The 15,680-nt window shown below is 48.5% G+C and overlaps 1 protein-coding gene across 1 annotated transcript in view; it reads left to right on the forward strand.

Moving 5' to 3' along the window:
- Positions 1-15,315: 15,315 nt before the first annotated feature.
- PPP1R36 (protein phosphatase 1 regulatory subunit 36) overlaps positions 15,316-15,680 on the forward strand; it is a 37,059-nt gene continuing 36,694 nt past the window's right edge. The window contains exon 1 of the mRNA XM_029054883.2: positions 15,316-15,433. Coding sequence (XP_028910716.1) covers positions 15,380-15,433 — 54 coding nt within the window. The 5' untranslated portion in view covers positions 15,316-15,379. The remainder of the gene's footprint in view (positions 15,434-15,680) is intronic.

The following is a 15,680-nucleotide window of genomic DNA, read 5'->3' on the forward strand; positions in this document are numbered from 1 at the left end:
TGTCTCCAAATTCCGGGTCTTTTAATCCATCTGTGGTCCCTCAACTCTGTCACTTTCCAGACCGACTGGATCCTTGGAATCCTGGCTCCGCCCTTGACCCATGGGGGCTTCTGGTTGCTGAGACCAACGGGGTGCTCCCCCCTTTCTGGGGGCCTTGACCCTGGGATCCGTGGGGTCGAAGTTTCAGATGCAAGAAAGAGGTGGGCTTTATTTTTTAAAATTCATGTGGGCCACAAAATATCTGTGGCTGGCTTGGTACGGCACCTCAGCAACTAGAAGAGCCAAATGGTCATAGAACTGACTATCTCTGAGTCCTCCACGGCAGCAGGAAACATTGAGCCTTCAGTTAATGGTATTTGTTGAGCGCCTACTGTGTGCTGAACACTCTATTAAGCCCTTGGGAGAGTACAATACAACTGAGTTGGTAGACATGTTCCCTGCCCACAAGGAGCTTACAGTCTAAACGGGGAGACAGACATTTAAAATAAATTAGTCATTCATTCAGTTGTATTGAGTGCTTACTGTGTGCGGAGCACTGTACTAAGCAATTTGGCGAGTACAATACAACAATAAACAGACGTATTCCCCGCCCACAGCGAGTTTACAGTTGCTGCGGGTGGGGGGGAGGGTTCAGAATTAATATAAATAAATTACAAATAGGTACGTAAGTGCTGTGGGGCTGGGAGGGGGGAAAGAACAAAGGGAACAAGTCAGTGATGTGGGGCTGAGGGTGGGATGAATATCAAGTGCTTAGAGGGTACAAATTCAATTGTGAGGGTGATCTAGAAGGGAGAAGGAGTAGGGGAAATGAGGGCTTAGGGAAGTGTTCTTGGAGAAGTGATAATGTTGGTATTTGTTAAGCGCTTACTATGTGCAGAGCACTGTTCTAAGCGCTGGGGGAGACACAGGGGAATCAGGTTGTCCCACATAGGGCTCACAGTCTTAATCCTCATTTTACAGATGAGGTAACTGAGGCCCAGAGAAGTTAAGTGACTCACCCACAGTCACACAGCTGACAAGTGGCAGAGCTGGGATTCAAACTCATGACCTCTGATTCCAAAGTCCATGCTCTTTCCACTGAGCCACGCTGCTTCTCTAATGATTTTCTCTAGTGATTTTAATAAGGCTTTGAAAGTGGAGAGAGTAGTGGGCTGGCAGATATGAAGGGGGAGGCCAGAAGAAGGACCCAGGCAAGGGGGTCGGGGATGAGATAGCCGAGGTCGAGGTACAGTGTTGGCCTTTAGAGGAGTGAATTGAACGGACTGGGTCGTAGCAAGGCAAGATATGACAGGGCAACCCGATTGAGTGCTTTAAAGCCAGTAGTAAGGAGTTTCTGTTTGATGCAGAGATGGATGGGCAGCCACTGGAGATTCTTGAGGAGTGGAGAAATGTGGACTAAATTTTTTGGAGGTATATGATCCGAGCAGCAGAGTGAAATACTGACTGGAGCGGGGAGAGACAGGAGGCTGGGAGCTCGACAAGGAGGCTGATTTAATAGTCAAGGCAGCGTACGCTAAGTGCTTGGATGAGCTTTGTACCTGTTTGGATGGAGAGGAAAGGACAGAGTTTAGCAGTGTGAGGGTATTCATTCATTCATTCATTCAATAGTATTTATTGAGCGCTTACTATGTGCAGAGCACTGTACTAAGCGCTTGGGATGAACAAGTCGGCAACAGATAGAGACAGTCCCTGCCGTTTGACGGGCTTACGGTCTAATCGAGGGAGACGGACAGACAAGAACGATGGCAATAAATAGAGTCGAGGGGAAGAACATCTCGTAAAAACAATGGCAACTAAATAGAATCGAGGCAATGTACAATTCATTAACAAAATAAATAGGGTAACGAAAATATATACAATTGAGCGGACGAGTACAGTGCTGTGGGGATGGGAAGGGAGAGGTGGAGGAGCAGAGGGAAAAGGGGAAAAAGAGGGTTAAGCTGCGGAGAGGTAAAGGGGGGATGGCAGAGGGAGTAGAGGGAGAAGAGGAGCTCAGTCTGGGAAGGCCTCTTGGAGGAGGTGAGTTTTAAGTAGGGTTTTGAAGAGGGGAAGAGAATCAGTTTGGCGGAGGTGAGGAGGGAGGGCGTTCCGGGACCGCGGGAGGACGTGACCCGGGGGTCGACGGCGGGATAGGCAAGACCGAGGGACGGGGAGGAGGTGGGCGGCGGAGGAGCGGAGCGTGCGGGGTGGGCGGTAGAAAGAGAGAAGGGAGGAGAGGTAGGAAGGGGCAAGGTGACGGAGAGCCTCGAAGCCTAGAGTGAGGAGTTTTTGTTTGGAGCGGAGGTCGATAGGCAACCACTGGAGTTGTTTAAGAAGGGGAGTGACAGGCCCAGATCGTTTCTGCAGGAAGATGAGCCGGGCAGCGGAGTGAAGAATAGACCGGAGCGGGGCGAGAGAGGAGGAAGGGAAGTCAGAGAGAAGGCTGACACAGTAGTCTAGCCGGGATATAACGAGAGCCCGTAGCAGTAAGGTAGCCGTTTGGGTGGAGAGGGAAGGGCGGATCTTGGCGATATTGTAGAGGTGAAACCGGCAGGTCTTGGTAACGGATAGGATGTGTGGGGTGAACGAGAGAGACGAGTCAAGGATGACACCGAGATTGCGGGCCCGAGAGACGGGAAGGATGGTCGTGCCATCGACGGTGATAGAGAAGTCTGGGAGAGGACCGGGTTTGGGAGGGAAGATGAGGAGCTCAGTCTTGCTCATGTTGAGTTTTAGGTGGCGGGCCGACATCCAGGTGGAGATGTCCCGGAGGCAGGAGGAGATGCGAGCCTGAAGGGAGGGGGAGAGGACAGGGGCAGAGATGTAGATCTGCGTGTCATCTGCGTAGAGATGGTAGTCAAAGCCGTGAGAACGAATGAGTTCACCGAGGGAGTGAGTGTAAATGGAGAACAGAAGAGGGCCAAGAACTGACCCTTGAGGAACTCCAACAGTTAAAGGATGGGAGGGGGAGGAGGCTCCGGCGAAGGAGACCGAGAATGACCGGCCAGAGAGGTAAGAGGAGAACCAGGAGAGGACAGAGTCCGTGAAGCCAAGGTGAGATAAGATATGGAGGAGGAGGGGATGGTCGACAGTGTCAAAGGCAGCAGAGAGGTCAAGGAGGATCAGAATGGAGTAGGAGCCATTGCATTTGGCAAGAAGGAGGTCATGGGTGACCTTAGAGAGAGCAGTCTCGGTAGAGTGGAGGGGACGGAAGCCAGATTGGAGGGGGTCTAGGAGAGAATGGGAGTTAAGGAATTCTAAGCATCGATTGTAGACGACTCGTTCTAGGATTTTGGAAAGGAAGGGTAGTAGGGAGATAGGGCGATAACTGGAGGGGGAAGTGGGGTCAAGAGCGGGTTTTTTTAGGATGGGGGAGACGTGGGCATGTTTGAAGGCAGAGGGGAAGGAGCCCTTGGAGATTGAGTGGTTAAAAATAGAAGTTAAGGAAGGGAGGAGGGCAGGGGCGATGGTTTTAATAAGGTGAGAGGGAATGGGGTCCGAGGCGCAGGTGGAGGGGGTGGCACTTGCGAGGAGGGAGGAGATCTCCTCTGAGGATACTGCAGGGAAGGATGGGAAAGTAGGGGAGGGGGTTGGTGGGGGGGAGGGGAGAGGCGGAGGGGTGACTTTGGGGAGCTCAGACCTGATCGTGTTGATTTTCGTGAGGAAATAGGAATATGTGGGAAGAATGAGAGAGATTGAGTCAAGGATAATGCCAAGGTTTTGAGCTTGTGAGATGGAGGGGTTTGTTGCTTTCTACAGTGACGGGAAGGCCTTGGGAATGACAGGATTTACGTGGGAAGACGAGGAGTTCTGTTTGTGCTAAATTTGAGGTGTTGCTGGGACATCCAATCAATCAATCAATCGTATTTATTGAGCGTTTACATGTGCTGAGCACTGCACTAAGCACTTGGGAGAGTATAACAGAGTCAGTAGACATACTCCTTGCCCCACAGTCTAGAGGGGGAGACAGGCGTTAATATAAATCAATGAAATTACAGGTATGAACTCAAGTGCTGTGGGGCTGGGAGCGGGGATGAATAAAGGGAGCAAATCAGAGCGACACAGAAGGGAGGTCTCTTGGAAGAGATGTGCCTTCAATAAGCCTTTCGAGGTGGGGGAGAGTAATTGGGGGATATGAAAGGGACGATGATCTGGGCCAGAGGCAGGATGTGGGCAACAGGTTGATGACGAGATAGATGAGATAGAGGTACGGTGAGTAGGTTGGCATTAGTGGGGCGAAGTGTGTGGGCTGGGTTGTAATAAGAGAGAAAGGAGAGGTAGGAGGGGGCGAGGTGAATGACTGCTTCAAAACCTATGGTAAGGACTCCTCCCTCCTCAAGAATCTCCAGTGGTTGCTCATCCACCTCTGCATCCAATAGTAACTCCTTACCGTCGGCTTTAAAGCTCTCAGTCGCCTTCCTCCCCTCCTACCTCACCTCATTACTCACCTACTACAACCCAGCCTGCACACTGCGCTCCTCTAATGACAGTCTTCTCACCGTATCTCGAACTCCCCTGTGTTGCTGCCAATCTCTCACCCTCCTGCCTCCGGCCTGGAACGTCCTCCCTCTTCATACCCGACAGACAATTACCCTCCCCACCTTCATAACCTTATTGAAGGCACGTCTTCTCCGAGAGGCCTTCCCCGACTGAGCCCTCTTTTCCTCCTCTCCTGCTCCCTTCTGCGTCGCCTTGACTTGCTCTTAATTGTCCTCGCCCTCTTAGCTGACTTCAACACTGTGGACTATTCTCTTACTAAGGGTTGTCCATCCCATTTTCTTTCAAAAACCAGGGAAAAAACAAGGAACAACAGGGTTGTCTTTCCCATTTTCTTTCAAAAACCAGGGAAAAAACAAAGAATAGGGTTGTCTTTCCCAGTTTCTTTCAAAAACCAGGGAAAAAACAAGGAACAACAGCTGCATGAGAATACCCAGTTTTCCTCCACACAATTTGACCAAAGCCAGAAAACAGCAGAAACACGAGAACAGGGCCTATGCAGGAGTGGCTGTTTGACCGGATCTGTGGCCTGCCATTGTCCCCAAGTCCATGAAGAATCCTCTTCCTCCTCCCCCATCCCTCCCCACCCCAATTCCCCAAATTTAGGAATTTAGGAAGCTGCAGTGGCCCAGAACCTACTACTTCACCACGTCTTCCCCATCCCACCCTCTTCTGTGGTGATGGCTATAACTGTTGGACCTTGAGCCACCAAGGTCCCTTTTGAGTTTCCCTTTTGTAAAGGACACAACGCTCTATTGTTCTTATTGTATTTATCGCTGTCCTTGTTCTTCATGCTATTTTTTGGTTTTTTATTGTTCCATTTTTCCTTATGAGACTGTCTCCAACCTCCTCTCCTCCCCTCACCTCATTTTGAGATTGTAAACTTTTGGGGATGCAGAGGACTGTGTTTAATTTCCACATGGGCATTTTTCCCCAGAACGTAGTACAGTGCTTTGCACACAGTAGGTGACTAAAATGATTAATACTACATTTAGGAGGCAGCACAGGGCCACCAGGTTTATTCCTCTGGGTATTTTTGCAAAACCTGGGAGTCAGAAGAAACTGTGTTCTATCCCCAGCTCTGCCATTTTTTTAATGGTTAAGGATTCACTATGTTCTAAGCCCTGGGGTAGATACAAGCTAATCAGGTTGGACACAGTCCGTGTCTCTGGTGCTCACAATCTTAATCCCATTTTACAGATGAGGTAACTGAAGCCCAGAGAAGTTAAGTGATTTACCCAAGGTCACACAGCAGACAAGTGGCAGAAGAGTCAGGATTAGAACCCAAGTCCCTCTGCCTCCTAGACCCATGCTGTGTTCACTAGGCCATGCTGTTTCTTGAAGGCCATGCTGTCTGTTGCCACGCTGTCTATGTGACCTTGGCCAAGTCACTTAACTTCTCTGGGCCTCAGTTACCTCATCTGTAAAATGGAGATTAAGACTGTGAACTCCATGTAGGGCATGAACTGTGTCCAACCCGGTTATCTTGTAATTATCCCAGCAGATATTACATCTGACACATAGTAAGTGCTTAACAAATATCATTTAAAAAAATAATAAAAGCCTGATCTCCACTGTGACAGAGGAGGGAAAAGGGAACATTCATCCACCCGGTGTTGTCCAAGTTTCTTTCCCCACAACTTTGGCGGGAGTGAAGGAGGAGGTCTGCAAGCCAGTAAAGGAGAAACAGTGAGGCGGTGGGTAGAGGACACTGCCACGGCAAGCCGTCAAGATTAAAATTTAAGCTTCTTGTGGGCAGAGAATGTGTCTACCAACTCCTGTATCATACTTTCCCAAGCGCTTAGTACAGTGCTCTGCACACAGTAAGCGCTCGATAAGTACCACTGATCGATTGATTAAAAGAAAGAGCCAAACTACTTTACTCCGCAGGGCAGTAGCCCCCGACAAAAGATATGTGGGGAGGACCGAGGAGATAGGTAGAGGTGAAGGCCAAATTGAAGGAGCAGGGCTTTCGGGCGGTGGAAAAGCTTCCGGCGGACAGGGAGGAAACTGACTTACTTGAATCACTTGAATATATAATAATAATGTTGGATTTGTTAAGCGCTTACTATGTGCAGAGCACTGTTCTAAGAGCTGGGGTAGATACAGGGTAATCAGGTCGTCCCATGTGAGGCTCACAGTCAATCCCCATTCTACAGATGAGGGAACTGAGGCACAGAGAAGTTAAGTGACTTGTCCACAGTCAAGTGGCAGAGCCGGTATTTGAACCCATGACCTCTGACTCCGAAGCCCAGACTCTTTCCACTGAGCCACGCTGCTTCCCCTGGTATGCTGGTATGCTGAGGGAAATCAGCAGACGGTGAAGGAACACATATTATAGAGTGATTGTAACCCGGGATAGGCCTGAAATCGAGTCTTAAGGATCCATTCATTCATTCATTCATTCATTCATTCATTCATTCATTTAAGAGTATTTATTGAGCGCTTACTATGTGCAGAGCACTGTACTAAGCGCTTGGAATGTACAATTCAGCAACAGATAGAGACAATCCCTCCCCTCTGACGGGTTTACGGTCTAATCGGGGGAGACAGACGGACAAAAACAAGACAACTTAATCTTGGTAAATAGAATCAAGGGGATGGACACCTCATTAACAAAATAAATAGGGTGATAAACATATACAAAATAAATAGGGTAATAAAAATACGTCAAACAGCGGGAGGAGGAAGGGGTGGCGGTGACCGGTCACGGATGGCACCGGAAGAATCTGAGGAGGTCTCGGGTGGAAGATGGATTTGTCAGCAGCCCTTCTACACGGGTGGAGAAAAGCTAACTTCCCTCCGGAGCCAGGGAGAGACTTCGAGGTTACTGGAATAAGTGAATAGCTGTGTGGGTGGCTGGGCTTGAGATGTGCCGTTTGTGTGCCCGAGGAGGTCTATGACTTTCTACAAATGGTGCAAAGCCTTCTGTGGGCATATAAACATGCCTCGCATTCCTAGTCGTTCATTTGGGGCAGGAGTCAGCATTCTTCTTCTCACCAGCCCCTTTCCCCCCCACTTCCGCATAGGATATTCCGGCCTTGCTTCTTTCTCCCTATTTTAAACAATGTAATAAGTTCCTCGTTTGAATCCCCAAACAGATATTCAACTATCAGGAAAAACAAACCTGAATGTAAGAATTCAGTTTATAAAAGTCTCTGCAGGGAAAAATGCAAAAGGAAAGAAACATGAATAATTAAAGCTAATCGGAGTTTGTTGACCATAACAAGTAGACGGGGGCAGTAAACGATTTATAATACTTTAGATTCAAGTCCTACTGTCCATTGTTAACCAAGGGTGAATTTAAGCATCTGGTCAGTTACCCAGTATTGTAGAACAAGTCCTAGCGCAACAAGAGGGTGTAGATTATTTGGAACCGGACACTTTTGTGTCGGCTTTATTTTAGGGCATCAAGTCTCCAACCCCCAAGGCTCCTGCCAGCTGAGCTCCACCGCTCAGACTCTGTGCTTGGCTTTACATTCTGGGAGGGGAATACAAACACTCAGGAACCAGCAGGGCCCACTGGGGGTGGGATGTTCAGTGGAGCGGAGAGTCGATGCTAGACTGTAAGCTCGTCGTGGGCAGGGAACGTGTATTCATTCATTCAATCGTATTTACTGAGCGCTTACTGTGTGCAGAGCACTATAATAAGCGCTTGGAAAGTACAGTTCAGCAGCAACAACGACAAAAAACCAAAAATAGGAGAGTAGAATTCTCATATTGTACTCGCCTAAGTGCTTAGTATAGTTCTCTGCACACAGGAAGCGCTCAATAAATACGATTGAGAGAGAGAGAGAGTGTGTGTGAATTTTTAATATAGGCAGCATGGTCTAGTGGATAGAGCATGGGCTTAAGAGTCAGAGGACTTGGGTTCTAATACCAGCTCAGTCACTTGTTTGCTGTGCGACTTTGGACAAGTCACTCCTCCGTGCCTCAGTTATCTCATCTGTAAAATGGGGATTGAGACTGTGAGTCCTATGCGGGTCAGGGACTGCGTCCAACCTGATTACCTTGTATCTACCCCAGGGCTTCGAACAGTGCCTAGCGCATTGTAAGACCTGAACGAATACCGTAAACAACCACCACCAAGTTGGGAGTCCACAGGGTCACCACCCAGAGAAATGGACAAGGACCATGGGAATAATAATAATAATAAAAATGGTCGTTATTCATTCCAGCTCTGCCACTTTCCTGCAGAGTGACTTTGGGCAAGTCGCTTGACCTCTCTGTGCTTCAGTTTCCCCATCTGTTAAATGGGTATTCAATACTGGTCTCCTTCCTCCTTAAACTGTGAGCTTTATCTGGGACAGGGACTGGGACCAACCTGATTATCTTGTATCTATTCCGGTCCTCCATACAGTGCTTGGCGCAAAGTACTTATAAATATTGTTATTATTTGCCAAGAACCTTGGTGAACCCTAGAGTACATACAAAATAATTAGATAGGACGCAATCACTGCCCCTCAAGGGACTCTCAGTTTAAATGAGAAGGAAAGTAGTTCTTTTACTTCTATTTTACAGATGTAGAAACTGAGGCACAGAGAAATTAAGTAGCTTGCCCAACGTCACACAACAGGCAAGTGCGGATCCAGGACTAGAACTCACATCTCCTGTGGGTCCTAAGTGTTTTGCAGAAGGTCAAGCTGTTCCGAATTTCTGTTCTTCTAGAAAATGGCATGTAAATAGGAAGAAAATGACAGAAAAATAAAAATACATCTTCACCAATGCTGTTGACTAACAGGCAATGTTAGCCGAGATATTTTCAGAGACTATATATGTTTTCAGCATCTAAAATACTTCCCGCGACCCGTCCCATCACCTTTATGGTGGTTGTGCTAGGCTATAAGGCAGAGTTTACTTGCTTCAGATTGCAATATCCTGTTTCCCCTTTCAGTGAGATTCGGTCATTACGGCATTTAAGTTTAAAAGCGGCAGAATAGTTAAAGTGGTTATCACAGTAAGCTTTTCATATTTAACACTGAATAAGTCATTTAGAAAATCAACTCTGGAAGGCTGCAAAATGGCGCAATATATTCATCTTAATGTGTTTGAGGATGTTGGACTGTGTTCAGAAAAGTAACTACCATTTTTTGGAGATTTCAAGAAACCATAAGGACTTAACAGGTAGCACCCAATAATTGCAAGGAACAGAGTGTCATCAGTACTGAGCATTAATATTTCACTCCAGTTCAGAGCAGAAGTTTATGTGCTTCCAAAACATGTTCATTATTAGATGAAATATGGAAGCACTATTATCATAAAGATGGTTTAGTGGAGACAAGCTGTCTCCAACCTGGCAAGAAAAAATTTTCCTTGCTAAATCCAGGAGAAGAAATCTATCTTTTAATGGGCAGGATTTTTTTTTTTTAAAAAATCACTACCACAACATTGTACCACTTTTTTGGGTAAATTTGTAATTGAGAATATTGATAAAAAATTTTTTCAGTAAGAGATAAGCTCGCAAGACTTCAGCCTTGACTCGAAAACTTTGGAGAAAATGGAGGGGGAGGTGTGGAGAGTACAGAAAGGACTTAGTGGTTTTCAATTAGCAGGCAATCTGCGCCTGAGTTATTTTACTGCTCTCATGTGATTTCGTTTAAAGTTTAAAGGTAAAATATTAGCTCGGAGTACATTATTTAAACCTCTTAAAAATTAAGATAAAAGAAGGAGATTTTTCTTTCACTTGAGGGACAAAATGGTGAAAATGGCACTAGTGAACAGAACAGAATAGGAATTAATAATGTTAATAATGTTGGTATTTGTTAAGCGCTTACTATGTGCCAGGCGCTGTACTGAGCGCTGGGGTGGACAAAGCAAATGGCTTGAGAGTCAGTGTGGCCCCTTGCAGGGAAGGGCCCAGGGCTAGAAGGCAGGAGATCCGGTATACGCTGTATGACCTTGGGCAAGTCACAACTTTTCTGGGCCTCAATTTCCTCAGTTATAAGACTGTTACCAATCTGTTATCTGTTACCAATTTGTACATTCCAAGCACTTAGTACAGTGCTCTGCACATAGTAAGCGCTCAATAAATACTACTGAATCAATGAATGAATGGGGACAAAGTGAGCTCGTTGTGGGCAGGGAATGTGTTCGTTGTCATATCTTGCTCTCCCAAGCGCTGAGTACAGTGTTTTGCACACAGTAAGCGCTCAATAAAAGCAGTTAATAAATAAGTACGACGCTTAGTACAGTACCTTGCACATAGTAAGCGCTAAAACACCATAGTTATTAAAGTATCTGCTCTCCCCCCCTTCTTGAACTGTGAACACTATGTGGGGTACGGACAGTTTCCGATCTTTTTATCTTGTCTCTACCTAAGCGTTTAGCACAACGCTTGGCACACAGTCAGCACTTAAATGCTACGGCCCTAATTGTTATAGGTGGATTTAGCAGAGTGGCAACCAGAAAGGAGTCCAGCAGACAACCGATCTGAAATCTCTAATCTCAGATTTATTAAATCTTGCCATTTTTAATGCTAAGCAGGGTTCTAAGCGCTGGGGTAGATACAAGGTCATCAGTCTGTCCCACGTGGGGCTCAAAGTCTCCATCCCCATTTTACGGCTGTCACTGAGAAGTGAAGTGACTTGTCCAAGGTCACCCAGCAGACAAGTGGCGGAGGCGGGATTAGAAGCCATGACCTTCCGCTAGGCCGGGCTGCTTCCCGCATCTCCGATTCCCTCCCTCTGCCCGCAGAAAGAGGCCGGGCTTGGGAGACCGAGGTCGTGGGTTCTAATCCCAGCTCCGCCACTTGTCAGCTGGGTGACTTTGGGCAAGCCACTTCCCTTCTCTGGGCCCTCAGTGACCTCATCCGTCAAATGGGGATGAATAATAATCATAATGTTGGTATTTGTTAAACGCTTTCTATGTGCAGAGCACTGTTTTAAGCGCTGGGGGAGATACAGGGTCATCAGGCTGTCCCACGTGAGGCTCACAGTCTTAATCCCCATTTTACAGGTGAGATAACTGAGGCACAGAGAGGTTCCTCGAGAAGCAGTGTGGCTCAGTAGAAAGAGCACGGGCTTTGGAGTCAGAGGTCATGGGTTCGAATTCCAGCTTGGCCGCTTAATAATGTTGGTATTTGTTAAGCGCTTACTATGTGCCGAGCACTGTTCTAAGCGCTGGGGTAGACACAGGGGAATCAGGTTGTCCCACGTGGGGCTCACAGTCTTCATCCCCATTTTACAGATGAGGTAACTGAGGCACCGAGAAGTTAAGGACTGTGTCAGCCTTCTCTCTGACCTCCCTTCCTCCTCTCTCGCCCCGCTCCGGTCTATTCTTCACTCCGCCGCCCGGCTCATCTTCCCGCAGAAACGATCTGGGCATGTCACTCCCCTTCTTAAACAACTCCAGTGGTTGCCTATCGACCTCCGCTCCAAACAAAAACTCCTCACTCTAGGCTTCGAGGCTCTCCATCACCTCGCCCCTTCCTACCTCTCCTCCCTTCTCTCTTTCTACCGCCCACCCCGCACGCTCCGCTCCTCCGCCGCCCACCTCCTCACCGTCCCTCGGTCTCGCCTATCCCGCCGTCGACCCCCGGGTCACGTCCTCCCGCGGTCCCGGAACGCCCTCCCTCCTCACCTCCGCCAAACTGATTCTCTTCCCCTCTTCAAAACCCTACTTAAAACTCACCTCCTCCAAGAGGCCTTCCCAGACTGAGCTCCTCTTCTCCCTCTACTCCCTCTGCCATCCCCCCTTTACCTCTCCGCAGCTTAACCCTCTTTTTCCCCTTTTCCCTCTGCTCTTCCACCTCTCCCTTCCCATCCCCACGGCACTGTACTCGTCCGCTCGACTGTATATATTTCCGTTACCCTATTTATTTTGTTAATGAATTGTACATCGCCTCGATTCTATTTAGTCGCCATTGTTTTTACGAGATGTTCTTCCCCTCGACTCTATTTATCGCCATCGTTCTCGTCTGTCCGTCTCCCCCGATCAGACCTTAAGCCCGTCAGACGGCAGGGACCGTCTCTATCTGTTGCCGACTTGTTCATCCCAAGCGCTTAGTACAGTGCTCTGCACATAGTAAGCGCTCAATAAATACTATTGAATGAATGAATGAATGAATAAGTGACTTGCCCAAAGTCACACAGCTGACAAGTGGCAGAGCCGGGCAAGTCACTTAACTTCTCGGTGCCTCAGTGGGACAACCTGATTCCCCTGTGTCTACCCCAGCGCTTAGAACAGGGCTCGGCCCATAGTAAGCGCTTAACAAATACCAACATTATTATTCTTATTATTCTTCTTATTATTAAGTGGCGTGACTTGCCCACAGTCACACAGCTGATAAGTGGCGAAGCCGGGATTCGAACCCATGACCTCTGACTCCCAAGCCCGGGTTCTTTCCACCGAGCTGAGCCCCATGTGGGGCAACCTGATGACCTTGTATCTACCCCAGTGCTTAGAACAGTGCTTGGCACATAGTAAGCACTTAACAAATGCTATCATTATTATTAAGGATGGTATTTGCTAAGTGCTTACTATGTGCCAAGCACTGTTATTATTACCTCCCCCACCACTTCCAGTCCGGCTCCCCGCACCTCTAGACTCTAAGCCCACTGTGGGCAGGGATTCATTCATTCATCCACTCATTCATTCACTCACTCACTCACTCACTCACTCACTCACTCACTCACTCGCTCACTCACTCACTCACTCACTCACTCAATGGTATTTCCTGAGCGTTTAGTGTTTGCAGAGCACTGTACTTGGAAAGTACAATTCGGCAATAAATGATGAGAATAAATGATGAGAAGCAGCTTGGCTCAGTGGAAAGAGCCCGGGCCGGGGAGTCAGAGGTCATGGGTTCGAATCCCGGTTCTGCCACTTGGCAGCTGTGGGACTGTGGGCGAGTCACTTCACTTCTCTGGGCCTCAGTGACCTCATCTGGAAAATGGGGATGAAGACCGGGAGCCTCACGTGGGACAACCTCATTCCCCTGTATCTACCCCAGCGCTTAGAACAGTGCTCTGGACATAGTAAGCGCTTAACAAATACCAACATTATTATTATTATTATTCTCTGAACCTCCTCTGTAAAAGGGGGAATAAGGACTGTGAGCCCCACGTAGGACAACCTGATAACCTTGGATCACCCCCTAACGCTTAGAACAGTGCTTGGCACATAGTAAGTGCTAAACAAATACCATTATTATTATTATCATTATTATTATTATTATTATTCTCTGAGCCTCCTCTGTAAAATGGGGAATAAGGACTGTGAGCCCCACGTGGGACAACCTGATAACCTTGGATCCCCCCCCCAGCGCTTAGAACAGTGTTTGGCACATAGTAAGTGCTAAACAAATACCATTATTATTATTATTATCATTATTATTCTCTGAACCTCCTCTGTAAAATGGGGAATAAGGACTGTGAGCCCCACGTGGGACAACCTGATAACCTTGGATCACCCCCCAGCGCTTAGAACAGTGTTTGGCACATAGTAAGTGCTAAACAAATACCATTATTATTATTATTATTATTATTATTCTCTGAACCTCCTCTGTAAAAGGGGGAATAAGGACTGTGAGCCCCACGTAGGACAACCTGATAACCTTGGATCACCCCCCAACGCTTAGAACAGTGCTTGGCACATAGTAAGTGCTAAACAAATACCATTATTATTATTATCATTATTATTATTATTCTCTGAGCCTCCTCTGTAAAATGGGGAATAAGGACTGTGAGCCCCACATGGGACAACCTGATAACCTTGGATCCCCTCCCCAGCGCTTAGAACAGTGCTTGGCACATAGTGCTAAACAAATACCATTATTATTATTATTATTATTATTATTATTATTATTATTATTATTATTCTCTGAACCTCCTCTGTAAAATGGGGAATAAGGACTGTGAGCCCCACTTGGGACAACCTGATAACCTTGGATCCCCTCCCCAGCGCTTAGAACAGTGCTTGGCACATAGTGCTAAACAAATACCATTATTATTATTATTATTATTATTATTATTATTATTATTATTATTATTATTCTCTGAACCTCCTCTGTAAAATGGGGAATAAGGACTGTGAGCCCCACTTGGGACAACCTGATAACCTTGGATCCCCTCCCAGCGCTTAGAACAGTGCTTGGCACATAGTAAGCGCCTAACAAACCCCATTATTATTATTATTATTATTATTATTATTAAAGAGAGACAATCTCTGCCCACAAGGGGTTTTCAGGTTAGGGTAGGGATTGTCTCTCTTGCTGAATTGTACTTTCCAAGCGCTCAGTACAGCGCTCGGCACTCCATAAATAGGAGTGAATGAATGAATGGATGGATGAATGAATGACTCTCCCCCTGCCCGCCCCTCCCCGTCCCGCCTCCGCCTCCCAATCGGCTTTCCTCCGGCCTACTCGTCCTCGCCCACCAATCAGACTCCGGGGGCGGGGCCTACGGCAGCGGAACCCACCAATCAGGCCCCGGGGGCGGGGCCGACCGCAGCAGCACCCACCAATCAAAAGCCGGGGGCGGGGCCGAGGGACACAACCCCCACCAATCAGGCTCAGGGGGCGGGGCAGACGGCCGCGGCACCCACCCATCAGGATCCGGGGGCGGGGCCAACGGCCGCGGCGCCCACCAATCAAAGCCCGGAGGCGGGGCAGACGGCCGCGGCACCCACCCATCAGGATCCGGGGGCGGGGCCGAAGGCCGCAGCACCCGCCAATCAGCCTCCAGGGGCGGGGCAAACGGCCGCGGCCTCCATCAATCAAGGTCCGGGGGCGGGGCCGACGGCCGCGGCACCCGCCAATCAGGCTCCGGGGGCGGGGCCGACGGCCGCGGCGCCCACCAATGAGGCCCCGAGCCGGGCGGTTGCCAGGGCAGCGGCGGTGACGTCACGCAAACCTCAGGCGGCGGGGGGGCACGGCGGGTCCGGAGCGGCGCCGTTAGGGAAGAGGATGATCAAAACCCGCGTGTATCCCGCCGGGGGCAAGTGGGCCATCTGGCATAACGTAAGTGCGGCCCCCGCGCTGCTTCTCCGGTGGTCTGCACGCCCAAGCGCTCAGTACAGAGCTCCCCCCCGCAACCAGCGCCCAGGAAATAGTAATGTTGGTATTTATTAAGCGCTTACTCGGTGCAGAGCACCGTTCTAAGCGCGGGGGGAGATACAGGCTCATCGGGGTGTCCCCCGTGGGGCTCCCAGTCTTCATCCCCATTTTCCAGATGAGGTCACTGAGGCCCAGAGCAGTGAAGTGACTC

This window comes from Ornithorhynchus anatinus, chromosome 1 (genome assembly GCF_004115215.2).
Source record: "Ornithorhynchus anatinus isolate Pmale09 chromosome 1, mOrnAna1.pri.v4, whole genome shotgun sequence".
NCBI lineage: Eukaryota > Metazoa > Chordata > Mammalia > Monotremata > Ornithorhynchidae > Ornithorhynchus > Ornithorhynchus anatinus.